The sequence below is a fragment of the Sus scrofa genome, chromosome 12 (assembly GCF_054392235.1).
Source record: "Sus scrofa isolate SSC_HxYL_T2T_F1_AM1 chromosome 12, Sscrofa_HxYL_maternal_Yorkshire_Landrace_v2.0, whole genome shotgun sequence".
In the NCBI taxonomy this organism is placed as follows: domain Eukaryota; kingdom Metazoa; phylum Chordata; class Mammalia; order Artiodactyla; family Suidae; genus Sus; species Sus scrofa.
This window is the reverse complement of record NC_139394.1, coordinates 44,223,083-44,241,592: the sequence shown is the minus strand read 5'-3', so window position 1 is coordinate 44,241,592 and position 18,510 is coordinate 44,223,083. Positions and strand designations below refer to the sequence as shown.

The window sequence follows — 18,510 nt, the reverse complement described above, 5'->3', positions numbered from 1 at the left end:
AAACTCTTTAAAAGCATCAGGGTCACTGCTGGTATTGAGTGCCTTAAATGGCAAAATCATGAACCATTTCATTTGCTTACATAGAAACTCATGTGGAAACCCTCACATTGGCCTAGTTTAAATAAAATATATTTGCATGTGTGTTTTAAATATGGAAATTGAAATGGGACTGATTGTTACCTTTAATAATATGTTGTGTATATGTGGGAGCTCTCTGGCAAGATATATACCGCACTGTTAATATGGCTATTTTGGGGTGGGAGTTAAGGAGAAGAAGAGTTGGATGATTGGAGGAGACCCTTTTTTTTTTGGATAGGCAGGAAATAGATTTATTAAGATAGGACGCTTGTGAGAGATGCAAGAGGGCAGGCAGGGAGGCTCTCTGGAGGAGACTTATTTTCATGTTATACATTTTTAAATTGTGCTATGACCTTGGAGTTCCCGTTGTGGCTCAGCAGTTAATGAACCTGACTAGCATCCATGAGGATGCGGGTTCGATCCCTGGCCTCGCTCAGTGGGTTAAAGGATCCCGCATTGCCATGAGCTGTGGTGTAGTTCTCGGACATAGCTTGGATCGTGAGTTGCTGTGGCTGTAGTGTAGGCCAGTGATTATAGCTCCAATTGGCCCCCTAGCCTGGGAACTTCCATATGTTGCAGGTACAGCCCTAAAAAGACAAAAAGACCAAAAATAAACAAATAAGTAGTTATGGCCTTTATGATTAATTTTTCTTAGCCTTGACCATATATAAAATTAATTTTAAACTGCCACAGGAGAAATAGCACCACCTGAGTGTCACCCCTTTCAGAAGCACTGTTATGTGCTTTAACAGTTTTATTATTTAGATAATAGTACCTCTCATACTATATTGTAATAATTAATACTCTGAGCTCATTAAAATCAGACACTGTGTGTTGTCTTTATTTATTGGACCTAGCCAGTGTCTCCATAAGAGATATTCAAGTATGGATCAATATATGTAAGGTGTGTTTCATAAATAATACTGCTAATATTTATAGCAGTTTAAGACATTTCTTTTGTGTCTGGGAATTTCCTTGTGGCACAGTGAGTTAAGGGTCCGTCATCATCCCTGCAGCGGCTTGGGTTGCTGCTGTGACATGAGTTTGATCCCTGGCCCAGCAACTTCTGTAAGCCCCGGGCCCAGCTAAAAAAAAAGAAAACAAAAAAACATTATTTTTATGTCCCAAAGTCATCTCAAGCAGTTAATTTTTACTGGATTAAACTTAGTTTCTCTTTACCCAACTTCCTTTCGAATTTGGGTCTTAGAACTAACCCACCTCAATTATATTTAAATTCATTGAAATATTAATTACAGTTATGACTATATTAACAATATATTGAGTCTAAATATCTTCTTCACAGCCAACGCTGCATAAGTCACCGCAGCGCTGCCTTGATAATTAATTCCACAATTTGTGTTTCTGTGTGGAGAAAGGTTACATTTAAACCTTCTTGCCTTTGTCTTTTCCTTAGGATTCTGATAATCCTGACCTTCGAGACCGGGGCTATATTTATTGGCGCCTTCTCTCAACTGACCCTGTCACAGCCAAAGAAGTCGTCTTGTCTGAGAAACCACTGATCTCTGAGGAGACAGATCTTATTGAGCCAACTCTCTTGGATGAGCTCATCTGTCACATTGGTTCTTTGGCCTCAGTGTACCATAAGCCTCCCAATGCTTTTGTGGAAGGAAGTCATGGAATCCATCGTAAACACTTGCCAATACATCATGGAAGGTAAGCAGGTAGACTCAGTTTGAGTGAGAAGTGACTCTTGTTTAGACAGAGTTGGTCTTCCTCAAGCTTTTATAATCTAGAAAAGAAGTTGCTATGCATTTTGCAAAGCTACTCTATTGCCCTGGGGGCTTCACACATACAATGGATAAAAAACCTCAGAGTAAGTAAGATTATGCCTTTAGAAAATTGGAATTCCTGTCATGGCTTAGTGCTATGGAACATGACTAGTATCCATGAGGATGTGGCTTTGATCCCTAGCCCCACTCAGTGGGTTAAGGATCCAGCATTGCTGTGAGTAGCAGTGTAGGTTGCAGACATGGCTTGGATCCAGTGTTGCTGTAGCTGTGGCTCAGGCCAGTGGCTACAACTCCAATTTGGCCCCTAGTCTGGGAACTTCCTTATGCTGTGGGTGCGGCCCTAAAAAAAAGAAAGAAAATTAATTGTTGTGGACTTTCTGAATGGCTAGTGTTTGAAAGTTGCTTAACTCCCTCAAAAAGATGAGGCTAGAAATTTTTGAGGAGTCGAAAACTTGGTTAAAAAAAACCTACACAGACATACCGCAGAGATGGGTATGGGTTCAGTTCCAGACCACCACAATAAAGCGAGTCACGTGAATTTTTTCCTCACTGCATATAAAAGTTATATCTACACTATACCGTAGTCAGTGTCCAATAGAATTATGTCTAAAATAAGTGTGCATGCCTTAATTTAAAAATACCTTATTACTTACCAATGCTAACCATCATCTGACAGTGCAGGGTCGCCACCAACTTTGTAAAGACTGTAGTATCTTCGAAGTGTAATAAAACAGGTCTGCCCATATATGTATTTAGCTATCTTTATCCTTTACTGTAACTTTGGTTGAAGCTTATGGATAAAGTTAACAGATACTTGGAGTTCCCTGATGGCTCAGCAAGTTAAGTTCTGTGGCTCAGGTCACTGCTGTGGTACAGATGTGATTTCCTGGCCTGGGAACTTCTGCATTGCTGTAGGAATGGCCAAAAAAAAAAAAAAAAAGTTAGTAGCTGCTGCTTCTCTTAGGCTGTAAAGCTGTTAATGATATAGTATTTTCAGGATTGTTTTGTAAAAGCACCCTTGATTCTCTGTAGATATAGTTTTTCAGTTACCTGTGTTTTTTTACCAAATTAAATTGATCCACATTGGTAAGGAAGTATTATTATGAACAGGCTGTCATGTAGCATGGAGATTTTGCTCTTTAGATATTCTAAAATTTTAATTTGAAAGGAGCAGTACTCGAATAAACTCTTACAATGGGTATCTTGGCATCTTTTCAGAGTCTCCTTATTCATTAATTATAATAAACCTTAAATCCAAGTAGAATTTAATTCTCGAGTGGTTGGAGTAATTGCACTTCCACCATTAATGAATGTTTCTGTTTAAGTGGTTCGTGAATAGCCAGAGTGTAGCATTTATTGTTTTACAAATTAGCATAGGCAGGAGTTCCCGTCGTGGTGCAGTGGAAGTGAATCCCACTAGGAACTTTGAGGTTGGGATTCGATCCCTGGCCTTGCTCAGTGGGTTAAGGATCCGGCGTTGCCATGAGCTGTGGTATAGGTTGCAGACTCGCCTCAGATCCTGCATTGCTGTGACTATGGCGTAGGCCAGCAGCTGTAGCTCAGATTTGACCCCTAATGCAGCCCCCAAAAAAGGCAAAAAAACCCAAAGAACCCTACTATGGCATGTGGAAGTTCAGGGCCAGGGATCGAACCTGAGCCAAAGCAGGGAAAATGCTGAATCCTTAACAGCTGAGCTACCAGGTAACTGCAGGTTTTTGTTTGTTTTTTAAGAAAACATTTGATAATAGAATTTTTCAGTGTTTTTTTTAAAAAATTTATTACATCAATCTTAGGAAATATGCAAAATAGATTGGTATAACAAACATGTTTATACTCAGCACTCTGCCTCAACAGTCATCAATGTTTTGCCAATCTTGTTTGATTTATCACCCCCAAAATTTTTGTTTGTTTGTTTTGAGCGAGGTAGATTATTTTAAATTAAATTCCAGACCTCAGAATTCCTGTTACGGCACACTGGAAATGAATCTGATTAATATCCATGAGGATGCAGGTTTGATCCCTCGCCTTGCTCAGTGGATCAGGGATCTGGAGTTTCCATGAGCTGTGGTGTAGGTCGCAGATGAAGCTTGGATCTGGTGTTGCTGTGGGTGTAGCATAGGCCTGCAGCTATAGCTCCAATTTGATTCCTAGCCTGGGAACTTCCATATGCCTCAGGTGTGGCCATAAAAAGCAAATAAATAAATTCTAGACCTTATATCACTTAACCCAGAAGTACTTTACTTGGTATCTCTAAAAGATAAGGGATTTTTAAAAATGAAAATATATTATCAAGCCTAAATTAGGAATAATTCCTTAATATTCAATAAAACTGTTCATATTTTTTTCAATCACCATTCTCTATTCTCTTTTAAAATTTATCCAAGATTGTTTTTTACTCTTTTCTTTCTTTCTTTCTTTTGTCTTTTGAGGGCCACACCTGTGGCATATGGAGGTTCCCAGGCTAGGGGTCAAATGGGAGCTGTTGCTGCCGGCCTATGCCAGAGCCACAGCAACGCCAGATCCGAGAGGTGTCTGCGACCCTACACCACAGCTCACGGCAAGGCCTGATCTTTAACCCACTGAGCAAGGCCAGGGATCGAACCTGAAACCTCATGGTTCCTAGTCAGATTTGTTAACCAATGCGCCACGACGGGAACTCCTGTTTTTACTCTTTTCTTAAATCTTTGGAATAATTCACGGTGAAGCCATCTGAGCCTGTAACTTTCTTCATGAGTTTTTTTTTTTTTTTTCCACTTTTTAATTAATGTATCATTTATAATAGTATTAGTGCACTAACCTTTATTGTATAGCTGAACATATTTTTACATACATGTGTACACACACACACACTCATGTAACCACCGCCCTGATCATCTTTAGGATATTTCCAGCATCCCAGAAGATTCTTCGTGTCCTTTGGCAGTTATGTCCACCCTCCAGAGATAACCACTATTTTGATTTCTGTCACTGTAGATTAGTTTTGCCTGTTCTTGAACATTATATAAATGGAACCATACAGGGTTTACTCTACTGTGTCTAGCTTTTTGCACAGTATAACATCTTTGAGACTAATCTAATGTATTACCAGTTGTGTGTATCTCTATCCCATTTCCTGGGAATATGCCACAGTTCATTTATATCTACTATTGATGTATCTTTGGGTTGTTTCCAGTTTGGGGCTCTTTTGGATAAAGCTGCTATGATATTCTTCTGTATGTCTTTTGATAGACCGATATACTCATTCTCTTGTGGATACTCTTAAGAGTGGAATTATTGGGTCATAGAATAGATTTATATTTAGCTATAGAAGATATTGCAGTTTTCCCAAGTGATTTTCCCAGTGTACAATCCTTCCAGAAATATATGATTTCTAGGTGATCCACAGCCTTAGCAGCACTTGGTATTGTCAGTCATTTTAAGGTTAACCATTCTGGTTGATGTGTAGTGGTATCTCATAGTTTTAATTTGCATTTTCCTGCTCAGTAAAGATATAAGTACCTCTTCATGTTTAAGACTGCTAGTGTATCCTCTTTTGTATCATACCTGATCTTTTTCTTGTTTTTTAATGAGTTGTCATCATCTCTGTAGGAATTCTCTATATAATGATGATTTGTAGGAATTCTTTATGTGATTTATATACAGGTCCTTCATCAGATGTATATATTGTAAACATCTTATCCCAGTCTGTGGAGGATACTTCTTTCAGTTTCTCTTTTTCTTTCCCCCTTCTTTTTAGGGCTACACCCGTGGCATATAGAAGTTCCCAGGCTACAGCTGAATTGGAGCTGCAGCTGCCAGCCTATGCCATAGCCACAGCAATGACAGATCCAAGCTGTGTCTTTGACCTAGACACAACATTGGATCCTTAACCCTGGCTGAGCGAGGCCAAGGATCGAACCCACATCCTCATGGACACTACCACATGGATTCGTTGCTGCCTTGCCACATCAGGAACTCCATCTCACTCTCTCTTAATGGTGTCATTTGAAGAAGAGATACTCTTAATTTTAATGAAGTCCAGTTCATCTTTTTTTTTCTCTTATGGTCAGTGAATTTTGTAGAAATTTTTGTCTACTCCAAAGTCATCAAAATACTTTTTAGGTTTCCCATTCACATTTAGGTCTGATTTTTCTCTAATTTTATTTGTTGTGAGTTATAGAAGTCAAGGTTCATTTTTTTTTCTCCACATAGCTATACAATGAACCCAGCACCATCTCTTAAGAAGATCATTTTCCTCTGCGTCCTTTTTTTTTGTCCTTTTGCCTTTTTCTAGGGCTGCTTCTGCAGCATATGGAGGTTCCCAGGCTAGGGGTCCAACCAGAGCCACAGTAGCTTGGGATTCGAGGCGCATCTGCAACCTGCACCACAGCTCACGGCCATGATGGATCCTTAACCCACTGAACGAGGCCAGGGATCAGACCTGGGTCCTCATGAATGGTGGCAGTAACAATTTAGATTACTCTTAGCTTATCTTCATGTCCTTTCTCCTAACTTCAGTCCATTACTTATATACACAGCTGCTAGAGTAATGTTCTTCTAATGTTATTTTTAGTTCTTTGTTCAACAAATAAGAGTGATTCTGCATTGCCTATCATGGTAGTTCCTCATAACTATGCTGTTTTCAAAATCTAGTCATAAAATCATTCCCAGAAGCTTTTGGAATCAGACTCACCTGGTTCTGTTTTGCTTCTTGTCCAGATCCTGTCAGTATGCAGACATACAATACTCATTTCTGTATTACACAGTGAATGCGCTTTTCAGGTGGTTTGTGAATGCTGGTTTTTGAGGTGGTTTTGTTTTGAGTGTAAGTTATTTGAGGACAGGAAATGTATTTCCCCCCACCTTTTTAAAAAAACAGTTCCCCAGAGTTCTCATTACAGTGCTCCCTTATAGAGTAGGTGCTCAATTAAAATTGACTGACTGCTGAGGTTATATAGTATACCTGTACTTTCATTTTAACAATTGGATTTTGATAACAAGAATTGTTATCATCTCTTCATGTACATCAACAGTGATTATAAAGTAAGAATTGTTTTTCCCTCTATGTTTTGTATATCTGACATTCCCTCATTGCCTTGTTACTCTGTCCCAGGTGAAACTGACTTTTTCCATTTCCCTTCTTTCTGTGTGTAACTTGCAGCACTGACGCAGGTGACAGCCCTGTTGGCACCACCACTGCCACCAATCTGGAACAGCCTCAGGTTATCCCCTCTCAAGGTGACCTTCTGGGGGATCTTTTAAACCTTGACCTTGGTCCCCCAGTCAATGTGCCACAGGTATCCTCCATGCAGATGGGAGCAGTCGATCTCTTGGGAGGAGGACTGGATAGTCTGGTAAGCAACTTTCTTTATTCTTTCTTTTGTTTTTTTTTTTTAATTCTTTTTATTTTAAAATTGGGAGTGGGGTTATATTTAATTCCTGCTATGCTGAACTTTGTTATTCAGTTTTTAACTAGACCTTTCCTTGACGAGCAAAGCGATGTACTTTGATAAAGGAGAAGATTATTTGCCTCTAGAGAATTAATTGATACTGTTCATCATTGGTATGGGGTATGTCTGCAAGTCTACAGGATTATTTTATTGTCCTGCCTCTAAGTAGAAGTTTTAATGTGTAACCAACCTAGTTGCCTTTCCAGAGCTTATTATTGCTCCTGCTGCTTAACTCTGGATAGACCCTGTAATTCCCCTTTTGACCTGGACATCATTTAAATGACCTCATAGTAAGCATCCTCTTTTGAGGCTTTCACACTTGTGCCCTTTTTATATTTTGTTGACTTAGGCCTTGTCTAATTCTGAAAGGTTCTAAGGCAGCCACTTGAGCCATTTGTGTTTTTGTTTTGTTTTGTTTTTTAATATCCTATACTTACAGTTGGGAAGTACTTCTTCATTGGTTCTTTATTCTCTTCTCCACCCACAACCCCCACTCCACCCTGTCACACTTCCAATTTAATTAGCTTCCAGGAATCTAATACTAAAAGGCTCCAAAGTCCAGAGTAGCTGTGAATATGTGCCACCAATGGAAACCAGAATTAATTATTGTTGCTGTACAAGATAAGTGAAAAATATTAAAGATGACCTTCCACCTGTGTAGAGACGGGCAAAAAAATAACAGATTTCATCACACTGTCCCCTGCAAATTAGATACTTACAACTGGTGGAATTAGAGGGGCTTTTTCAGCAAACACTTGCAAATAAAATGTTTGTCAACCTGATGGCTGTAAATATGCTCAGCAAACTGATTCATTTCCCAACATCAGAAATTGGAAGGCAGTGCCATAGATTAAAAAATATATGTTCTCAGAGATCACGTAAACAAAACAACCTTACTTTCTGCTACATACACTGGCATTTTCTCTTCTACTTTATGAGCAGTATTATGTCTGGGATTTATGCCAGCCAGTACAGGTATATTTACTTATGGCTGACAGAGAGTTTAAGGAAATGGTGTTACCATCGTATCTCTGTGGGTTGTACATTTTACTAATGGAAGCCACTGCTTCCAGAGTCAGTAACCAAGCTCTGGACTCCAGCTTATGGTGACACAAATGAGCACTCCTTTTATCTTTCTAGAGAATATAAGCATTTACTTTTCATATTCATATCTTTAATGAATAGAGTTGATGGAATAGCTTCCTCATATGGTCATTCTACATTGCTGTGTATCTTCCTTTATAGACTCAGGAGGCTGATAAATGAATATTGAAATATTCATGGAGACTCTCAGAAATTCCTTATAAACATTGAAATAGCTCTTCCTATTCTGTTGACACATGAGCCACAAGTTAAATGTTATGTCCTCCTCAAGGTTATGCCTTAACAACCCTGCTTATTTCCCTAGTGGCTTACCCACTTAATGCATGGTGGACTTCTTGAACCTAAGAAGACAAATTAAGTTTGAAGGGTGCAGGGGAGAAAGAGACTGTATTTTGATATTGCCTGGCCCAGGAGTCTATCCTCTTGTCTCTTGACCCACTTTAGCATGGAGGGAAAGAAACGTGTTGTTTCCGTTTGGCTTTGCAGTAGCTTTTGCTGGCCCTTCACACCAAGGAGTAGTCTCCTTATATTTAACACAACTAATCCAGCCATTTGTTAGAATTCTGGCAAGATTACGTCAGATAGAAAAACTATTAGACCTTTCTTACATTGTAGTAGCCCAAGTCACATGTGGGCCTTTTTTCTTTTTTGTAAAGGTTATTCTCTAGGGTGGAGAATAAGTTGTTTTTATAACTGAATGTAAGTTGTTTTTGTAACTGAATTTTATAACTGCATATACAGCTTTTGCTCTGTAGGCCCAGTAATGTTTGTATATAACTCTAAATTTTAGCTTATGACTTTGGGATTTGAAATGGTATATTTGGTATTATAGCCACAGAAACTGTTAATGTGCAAATTTCTTCACCTTATTCTGCCATATGAATATATCCCAGAAATCAAAATGAGGAGTAAAAGCCCTTCTTTTTACTTAGGATTTGTTTGTTGTTCAGTACATATTCACTCCAAGAACTAAGATTTTTCCTAAGGGATCATCACAAGGAGGAGCCCTAAACCTGGCTGTGTGGAAAACGAGTGTCTGAGGCAGCAGTAGACAGCGCCACGTTAAAAATGCTTTTATTGTTCTTGTGTGAATTATGTAATTTAATGAGGAAAACAGTTCTCAAAGTTTCCTTTTTTTTTTTTTTTTCTTTTTTTTGTCTTTTTGCCATTTCTTGGGCCACTCCCGAGGCATATGGACGTTCCCAGGCTAGGGGTCTAATCGGAGCTGTAGCCACCGGCCTACACCACAGCCACAGCAATGCGGGATCCAAGCCGCGTCTGTGACCTACACCACAGCTCACAGCAACACTGGATCCTTAACCCACTGAGCAAGGGCAGGGATCGAACCCGCAACCTCATGGTTCTTAGTCGGATTCGTTAACGACTGTGCCATGACGGAAACTCCAAAGTTTTCATTTTACATAGAGCGCCGTTTCTTGAATGAATCCTTTCCTGCACCTAAACCAACTGGCGATCTTGTACAAGCAGATTCTTGTTGGTCTGAGGTGAGACCTAGGAGCCTGTATTTCTAACAGACACCCAGGTCAGTGGACCACATCTTACATAATAAGGACATAGAATATCTATAATCACTGTGAATCATTTTACTTTGGTGTTTGAACCATAGCTGTTGGTAAACCCAGATGCCTTTTTCTCTTAACTTCAGTAGTAAACACACTCCTGGAAAGAGGGCTCCTGCTCTGCCTCAAGTTGAGGGAGAGCACAGACCTCTTGAAATTATTGTTAGGAGTTCCTGCTGTGGCACAGTGGTCAATGAATCCGACTAGGAACCATGAGGTTCCGGGTTTGATCCCTGGCTTCGCTCAGTGGGTTAAGGATCCACTGTGGCTGTGAGCTGTGGCGTAGGTGGTAGATGAGGCTTGAATCTGGTGTTGCTGTGGCTCTGGCGTAGGCCGGAGGCTACAGCTCCACTTGGACCCCTAGCCTGGGAACTTCCATATGCCGCAGGTGTGGCCCTAAAAAAAACAAAAGACAGGAAAAAAAAATCATTTCGTTAAATGTCTGTCTTTTACTCTCTAGGAAGAAGAATGTTGCTAGGTGTTGTCAAATTAGACCAAGGCCCCCATTTAAAATACGGCCTGGATTGAGTTATGTGGTTGTCTGGCATACAGCACGCAGGTTACCTCAGTGTTTGTCTTAGAAAGGCTACCAGTAAGGTTTCTACTGGTTTTATCGTTGTTTTCTTTTCCTTTCTTTTTTTTTTTTTTTTTTTTTTTTTTTTGTCTTTTCGCCATTTCTTGGGCCGCTCCCGCGGCATATGGAGGTTCCCAGGCTAGGGGTCTAATTGGAGCTGTGGCTGCCAGCCTACGTCAGAGCCGCAGCAACGCCGGATCCGAACTGCGTCTGCGACCTACACCACAGCTCACGGCAACCCCAGATCCTCAACCCACTGAGCAAGGGCAGGGATCGAACCCGCAACCTCATGGTTCCTAGTCGGATTCGTTAACCACTGCGCCACAACGGGAACTCTGTAAAATTGCTTAATATCTTTAAAATAGGGCCACAAAGTCCTATGTACACATCTATTTTATGGTGAGCTGTGATGTAAAGCAAGTACTTTGAAGGCAAGTGAATGATGCACAGAGCATTCTTCTGCTGAAACTGGCTTTCAGAACCACTTAGACAGTACATTCCCTTTCTAGAAAGGGCTTTGGCCTTGGGGTAGAGACATAAAGGGTAGGGTCATTTTTTTTCTTTAATTGGTTTTATTCATATGTGTTGGCAATGTTGATGTAGGTATGGTGCCCTCGACTAGTGGTGAAACAGTTTTATCAGGCTTCTGTCCATTTTGTGATAATTTTTGCCAATAAAGTGGTTCATTTCAAAATCGTCTCCTTAAATAATATTGCCATAGTGCTGCTTATATGGTTAGTGGAACATTCATTCACTCAATAATATCTGAGTGCTTTTATTCTATGTCATGCTCTTTTCTGTGCACTGGGAATATAGTTGTGCAAGTCCTTAACAATCTTTCATTCTAGTGAGGGGAGATAGATGACAAACAAAAATACTGCAGAGGAATGTGAGATGGGATGCAGAGCTTTTCCTGTGGATTTTTACTGCATTCAACATTGAGTTATATTTGACCTACGAGACCAGTGCTGGCCATTCTCAGGACTTTTTGTCACATTCTATTTCCCATCCCATCTCAGGAAGTGATGTGTTCTATCTCTGTGCTTTTCAGTTGCTGTAAGATTTTTTTTTCCCTTCCAGTTGAGGAGTCTTCTGATGATTTTGTATGATCTCAACTCATTTATGTTAGTCCGCATCAAATCTGTTCTTCTTTTCTTTCTTTTTTTTTTTTAATAGCCACATCCTCGGCATATGGAAGTTCCTGGGCCAGGGATTGAATCTGAGCCACAGCTGTGGCAACACCACATCGTTTAACCTGCTGTGCTGGGATCAGACCCACACCTCCACAGTGACTTGAGTTGCTGCAATCATATTTTTAACCCACTGTGCCATAGCGGGAACTCCCTATGGTGCTTTTCTAAATGGCTTTTTGAAGATCAGATTAAAATTTACTGTCTAGGGAGTTCCCATCACCATGCAGCAGAAATGAATCTGGCTAGGAACCATGAGGTTGCAGGTTCGATCCCTGGCCTTGCTCAGCAAGTTAAGGATCTGGCGTTGCCGTGAGCTGTGGTGTAAGCCAGCAGCGGTAGCTCTGATTTGACCCCTAGCCTTGGAACCTCCATATGCCGTGAGTATGGCCCTAAAAAGAAAAAAAAAAAAAAAAGAAAAGAAAAATTGCAGTCTAACAGTTGAAAACATAGATGGCATGTGCCTTCTAAAATCTCTAACAGGAAAAACACAGATTGCTCTTCTTGACACCGATAGGATTTTGGTATGAATTTTGTTTGTGATGGGAATCATTGTGCACACTTTCTCCGTCATTCAGTTTTGACTCCTGAATAGCAGAGCTTTTGGTAAGCTCTATGACCTGAAGCATCCTTCAGACTCACTTCAGTTGAGTCAGTTCTGGAAAGTTTTAGACAGGAGCAAAGACATGTCTGCACCTAAGATCTACATCTCTAATTAAGAGGATGCCCTCAGATACTCAGACAGCTCCGAAGTTGTAGAAGCAGACAGGTATACTTTAGACCAGTCAAATGGACCTCAAAGAGGCTAACCTGAATCAGGCATTGTAAATGTTTTGGGAAATTTTTTTTTTCTTCTTTTTTTGTCCACTTGGTGGCCATCTCAATTGATATTCTTTTATAAAAGACTTTCCCTTTTCTTGGAGTCTGGCAGACTTGTTCCCTTATAGACCCTTGTCTTGAGTTATTTCTCTGTACATCTGCCATTGGAGGACATTGCCATTGGATAAGGGTATATCCTTTTGGTGTCTAGGTGAACTAGAGCTGTATACAGACTCAAGTTTCAAACTTTTGACTTAACTTGGCTCTGCATCAGAGCTCATGAAACTGTTCTGGAATCCCTTTAGCCCATAAGTTAAAATAAGTCACCATGGAATCACTGCTTTCCATCCAATTACTGAATGAACAGTACGACACGTTATTATGTAGTCAACATGAGCTGAGCCTGTTTCAGCACTACTTCAGGCATGGTAAAGCACCCACTCTTTGGCAGTAGCCAAATGTTAGTGTTATTTTTAGTGCCATTTAATGTGGTTTAAATTGGGGACTGGGGAAACTATACCACTAGCAGAAGTTTTGGCTGGGGTATCAGCTTCAGACCTTTAGGAAAATTCTGCTCAGTTTTCAGCATTTGATACATTCTTCTCCTGAAATTGGTAATTCTCTTTCCTTCTTTTCCCTGTATCCTGATTTGTTGGTCTGTAGTTCGTGGTCTATAGTTCATGGTCTACAGCCTCAATAAGGCAATCCTGGGAATAATGGGAAATGAACACCTCCAAAAGACACTTAAAACATACACAGTATCTGGACACCTAAGATTGAGTTTAAAGCCATGCCCTGTACCTCTAGCCCTTTTCACTCAGCTCTGCCAGCTCACTGGATAACACATCGCTGAATTTTTACAAGTCCAGTTTAACTGATTTTGCACCCTAGCTGATTAGTATCACCAAACAGATGAATTTTAAGTTTTTTTTTTTATTAAAGTATAGTCGAGTTACAACATTATGCTGATTTCTAATGTGCATCAGTGTGACTCAGTCATACATATATGTACATTCTTTTTTTGTTTGTTTGTTTAGGGCCACACCCGTGGCATATGGAGGGTCCCAGGCTTGGGGGCAAGTCGGAACTGTAGCCACCAGCCTACGCCACAGCCACAGCAATGTCAGATCCAAGCCGTGTCTGTGACCTACACCAAAGCTCACGGCAACACAGATCCTTAACCGAGTGAGGCCAGGGATCGAACCCACATCCTCATGGTTACTAGTTGGGTTTGTTACCACTGAGCCACAATGGGAACTCCTGTACATTCTTTTTTATATATTATTTTACATTGTGGCCAAACAGATGAATCTTAATCTGATTTCAGATATTATTAGCAACTGAACTGAAATGGTTAGTGGCTAGTTCAGGCTAGCATGATAACATTCCTGTGTTTTATTCAGCTTTCTAGCCTTTTCCGCCTTCCCTTGATTAATGTCTATATCCTCCTGCTTGTCTAGCTGTAGGTAGCAGAGCCACTCCCTGGGTAATTGGCTCCCACCCTTGCCAACATCTCCCTGTTAGTTACTCCTGCCCATCACTGTGCTGTCACCTTTGCCATGTTTTCAAACGAATAACCTCCCTTAGAAACTTTTCAGTTAAAGGGGAAAAGGCTGAATAAAGTCTAAATAAGCTATAGTTTGGCTAGTTAGAAAACATTGAAATTGTCCTTTCCTTTTGCTCTCTGAACATAGCACAGTTAGATGAACCTTTATATTTCTGGCTACATGTCTCTGATACCCTTTAGATTCTGTATCTGTAAGATCAGAGCTCTTGATTCTGGGTTGCAGCTGAGTTATAGCTGATAAACTGAATATAAACGAAGAATTGCTTTTCAGTTTCTCTTATATTGTTTTGAATAAAATTGACAAGCAGCATAGGGAGCAGCAGGGGGTAGAGGGTACATTTAGATCCTGTTCAGCTAAGATAATATTCATATAATACTCGAAGACAGTAAGAGTGAAATATAAGAAAATCAGGGCTATAAATGGGCTTTATTTCCTTTGGAAATAACACCACTCGTGAGTGCCTTTCATTGAATTTAATGTATTTGATAATACTGATGTTTCTCTTCCAGCGTGTTTTTTCTTTCTTGCCGTGGAGTGCCAACTAGGTCCATAAAAAAAATCCATCTCTTTCAAGCTTGGATTGTAAGACAAGCCAGAGGGAAGAGATTGGCTGGGTGGGGAGAATGTGTAAGCTCATCAGAAAATCATAAAACCAGATCAAAGCATGAAGACAAATGAGAATTCTGCATCATTCCCTTCCTTGGAAAGGATTATTCTTTCTGCTCAAGTTCTAGCTTCCTTTTTAATTTAGGAGTTAGCTCTGAAATCATTTCAGAACAGATAAATCTTGTTTGATTCCAAATAATAGAGAATCTTATTCAACCTTGTCTATACTTTGGAGTCACTAGGACAGCTTTTCAAAATTCTCATGCTCAGGCTACACTCCAGAACAGTTAAGTCACTGTGGCTGGGATTGAGGCTTAGGTATTATCAGAACTTTTTAAAATCCCCCTCCTCCAACACTGTACACACACAGAGGATTGATTCCATTGAATCAATATAAGCTTGAGAACCTTAGTTAACGGGACACAATTGAAGTAGTTATTTCTACTCTTGGAAAGTTTGAATTTTGCTGTAAGAAACCTCCAGGTTTTTATGAAGGAGAAATTGAAAACTAAAGACCTCCAATAATCAGCTTGCTGTTGCAAACTCATTTCCTATGACTTTTTTTATCTACACATATCTACCCTGAGCTCCAATCTAATTATACTACTCATTCGTAATCATGCTTTTATTCCTACTTTTTTAGCTTTTGTTCATCCTGTTTGAGAAATAACCTCCCCCATTTTTGCTTTTTATAATCTCACACTACCACCTCTTTGAAGCTTCTTTTCATTATCCTTCAGCCAAAAGGAACCTCTTCTCTTCACAACTTTGCTTTAGTATATTTTCTGTATGGTTTTGTGTCCAGGGTTTACTTTTCTGCTGGTTTGCAAAGCCTGAACTTCTTCATCTATATATTCCCCTCATCACCTGGCATCTTTACATTCCTCCTTGTACCTTGTATCCAGCACGTTTTATGTAAGTGTGTGTTTGAATAAAAAGAATCTAATGCTTTTCAGAGGTCATGCTACAGATGTGTGCTATCCTAAGGAGAAGACACCTGTAATATCTTTTCTATTGTCTGTCATACTTTTCTGGCTATTTGAATTCTACCTTGGGATGACCTTTTTATCTGTCTACACCTTGATTTCTTGTCCCATGTCCAAACACTAAATAATCTTCAGGAACTAGATTTGGGAAATGTTGGCTTTTTCAGATTTGAGTGCTCTGTAGCTTGGTTCACTGCATGGTAATTCATGCCAGTTATGAAGCACCTGCCTGGGCTTTTTCTTGTCATGGTAGAAACAGAATGTTGCCGTAAGTTCAATATGTATTGCTTTTTAGGTTTTGGCAACCCAGTTTTATATATTTGTTCATTGAGAAGATAATAAACCCTCTTTCTCAAATCGTGAAGACCAATGCAATTTTGTTTTTTAACACAACCACAGCACAGTAATCTCCAAGTTTCTACCACTAAATGATAGACAAGAAAGGAAACAGTGGTTTATAAAGCAGATAGGCATTGGGTGATTCAGAGAGGAATTTTCTTTTTTTTCTTTTCTTTTCTTTTTTTTTTTTTTTTTTTTTTTTTTGTCTTTTTGCCATTTCTTGGGCCGCTCCCGCGGCATATGGAGGTTCCCAGGCTAGGGGTCCAATCGGAGCTGTAGCCACGAGCCTACGCAAGAGCCAAAGCAACGCGGGATCCGAGCCATGTCTGCGACCTACACCACAGCTCATGGCAACGCGGATCCCCAACCCACTGAGCAAGGCCAGGGATCGAACCTGCAACCTCATGGTTCCTAGTCAGATTCGTTAACTACTGAGCCACGACGGGAACTCCCAGAGAGGAATTTTAGATGCACAATGAGAACTAGGGAAACAGCAGTATAGAACTGCAGCACGAAAGGTGGTTTCTGGCTTTTTAAACAGCACCGTTAGTTGTGTGTATGTATGTTTTATGTTTCTTCATGCTAGCTATTTTCAGCTTCAGTTCTTTAATGCTTTTGTTGTGAACTTCAGGGTGAATTTTATAGAGCCCTGAGAGAAAAAAGGTAAAACCAAGACCAAGTATAATTATTTTCTTCTCCAATGGTTAGCATCCTTTTAAATGATCTACTCCAGATAAATTACAGCATTTCTCCTTACTTGCATTGACCGGGAGAGAGACTTGAAGAGTTGCATGCCTTTCCACTTCCTTCCCAGGTAGGAAATCTTCCTAACCCAGCTGTTTTCTTTCTTAGGAAAGTTCTAAGCACAAAAATCACTCTTGTTCCAATTTTTGAAGCTTGAAATTGCAGCTCAATACTGGTTTGGTTTCCACTTTCTCAGGGGCAGCAGCAAGTTTTGTAGTTCAAAGCACATTTTAGTTTTTCTTTGCTTTTCTTTTCTCCCCCCTTAAATTTCCTTTTAAAGAAAAAATAAAACATTCTAAACATTACTACTTGGAGACAGAGTTTCTTGGAGTATGTTAATTCTTGAAATCCGGTGTGGGTTTGTGCCAGGGTACCCCAGTGGAAAGATTGGATCTGACACATCCCTGAGATGTCCCAGCTCCATCTTCTTTCCAGGTTTCTCAAAACTCCCACACTCCATCACTTCCCTTACTTGGTTCCCCTAGGATGTATTTCTTTGCAATCTAGAATTTCTTTAGGCTTTGGGAGTCAAGTTGAATAGCAGGTATTCCCAGCACCTTGGCAGAGCAATTTACAGATTCTATATGGGAATCTAGTATTTAGCTAAATGAACTCTACCTTTCTCTCCTCTCTCTCCTTTCTCTCTTTCAGCTTGGCAGTGACCTTGGCGGGGGCATTGGAGGAAGTCCGGCAGTAAGTGCCATCCATTTTTTTCACCATGGGATTCGCTGCCCCCTGATTGATGGCTTTCCTGTGCACACATTTTCAGACCAGCCCTCTATCTAGCACTGTACACTGGAACCTCTATAGTAGTGTGTGAAGAGTAGAAAGTAGCATAGGACCACTAGGAATCTTTGGGACCGTACACCGCATGTGGTGTAGGGGTGTCTTTAGGGATCGGCACTCTGGTGTCTATAGAGATCTTTGTCTTCCTGACATTAAAGAGCTAAAGGAAATGGAACCTCCCATCCTGACAAGAGAATACTTTTATTCTCTACTGTCATTTAGAAAGAACATGAAAAAGTTGGCTGGCCTCAGAGTGAGACTCTCCTTATAAGTGAGTTTGTTTTGGGGGGGTGAGTATCCATCTCCCCCAGGAGAGTTTCCTACTAGATATTTATGACTGAATGGGGAAATAAGTCTTGCCTGGACCCAAGTGGAAACAGAACTTCTATCTGAGTTGGATGTTTCTCCTCCTTTCTATAGAAACAAACTCCCCCTTCATTAGGATACCTTTAGGCCTTTTGCACAGAATCACGGAAGCTAAAATTGGAAACCAAACAAACAACCTTGGATCACTGTGTTCCTGATCCTATTGATTACTCTCTCTTGATAGAACTTCCGAAGAGTGTGTGTATCTTTTCAGTGATGAAAAAATAACCATGATGATTAAAAGGACAAAGAATATATGATTTAACTCCTAAGAATATTGTAATTATGATGTGTCCTTATTGATTTCTCAATTCTGTTAAAATATATAGCAACATTTTAAGGACTGTTAATCTGTTCTTCCTGATCTCCCCTCTCCCCTTCCCTTTTTTCACCTGCAGGTGGGACAGTCCTTCATCCCATCATCAGTGCCTGCCACCTTTGCTCCTTCACCTACTCCTGCTGTGGTCAGCAGTGGTCTGAATGACTTGTTTGAGCTCTCCACGGGGATAGGCATGGCGCCTGGTGGATACGTGGCTCCTAAGGCTGTAAGTAAAGCAGCACTGTCTTAGAGGACAGGACCTCAACTACCT

At 40.2% G+C, this 18,510-nt stretch overlaps 1 protein-coding gene across 21 annotated transcripts in view; it reads left to right on the top strand.

The window, feature by feature from the left end:
• Positions 1–18,510, top strand: part of AP2B1 (adaptor related protein complex 2 subunit beta 1) — a 139,431-nt gene that overhangs the window by 72,966 nt on the left and 47,955 nt on the right. For 7 of the 21 annotated variants that reach the window (XR_014820235.1, XM_021066144.2, XM_084982780.1 and 4 more), the window contains 4 exon segments: positions 1,493–1,752; positions 6,970–7,162; positions 17,420–17,461; positions 18,319–18,465. Coding sequence is in view for 11 of the 21 variants with exons in the window: in XM_021066144.2 (XP_020921803.1) it covers positions 1,493–1,752; positions 6,970–7,162; positions 17,420–17,461; positions 18,319–18,465 (642 nt within the window). In the remaining 10 variants the exon portion in view is untranslated. 21 annotated transcript variants of the gene reach the window in all.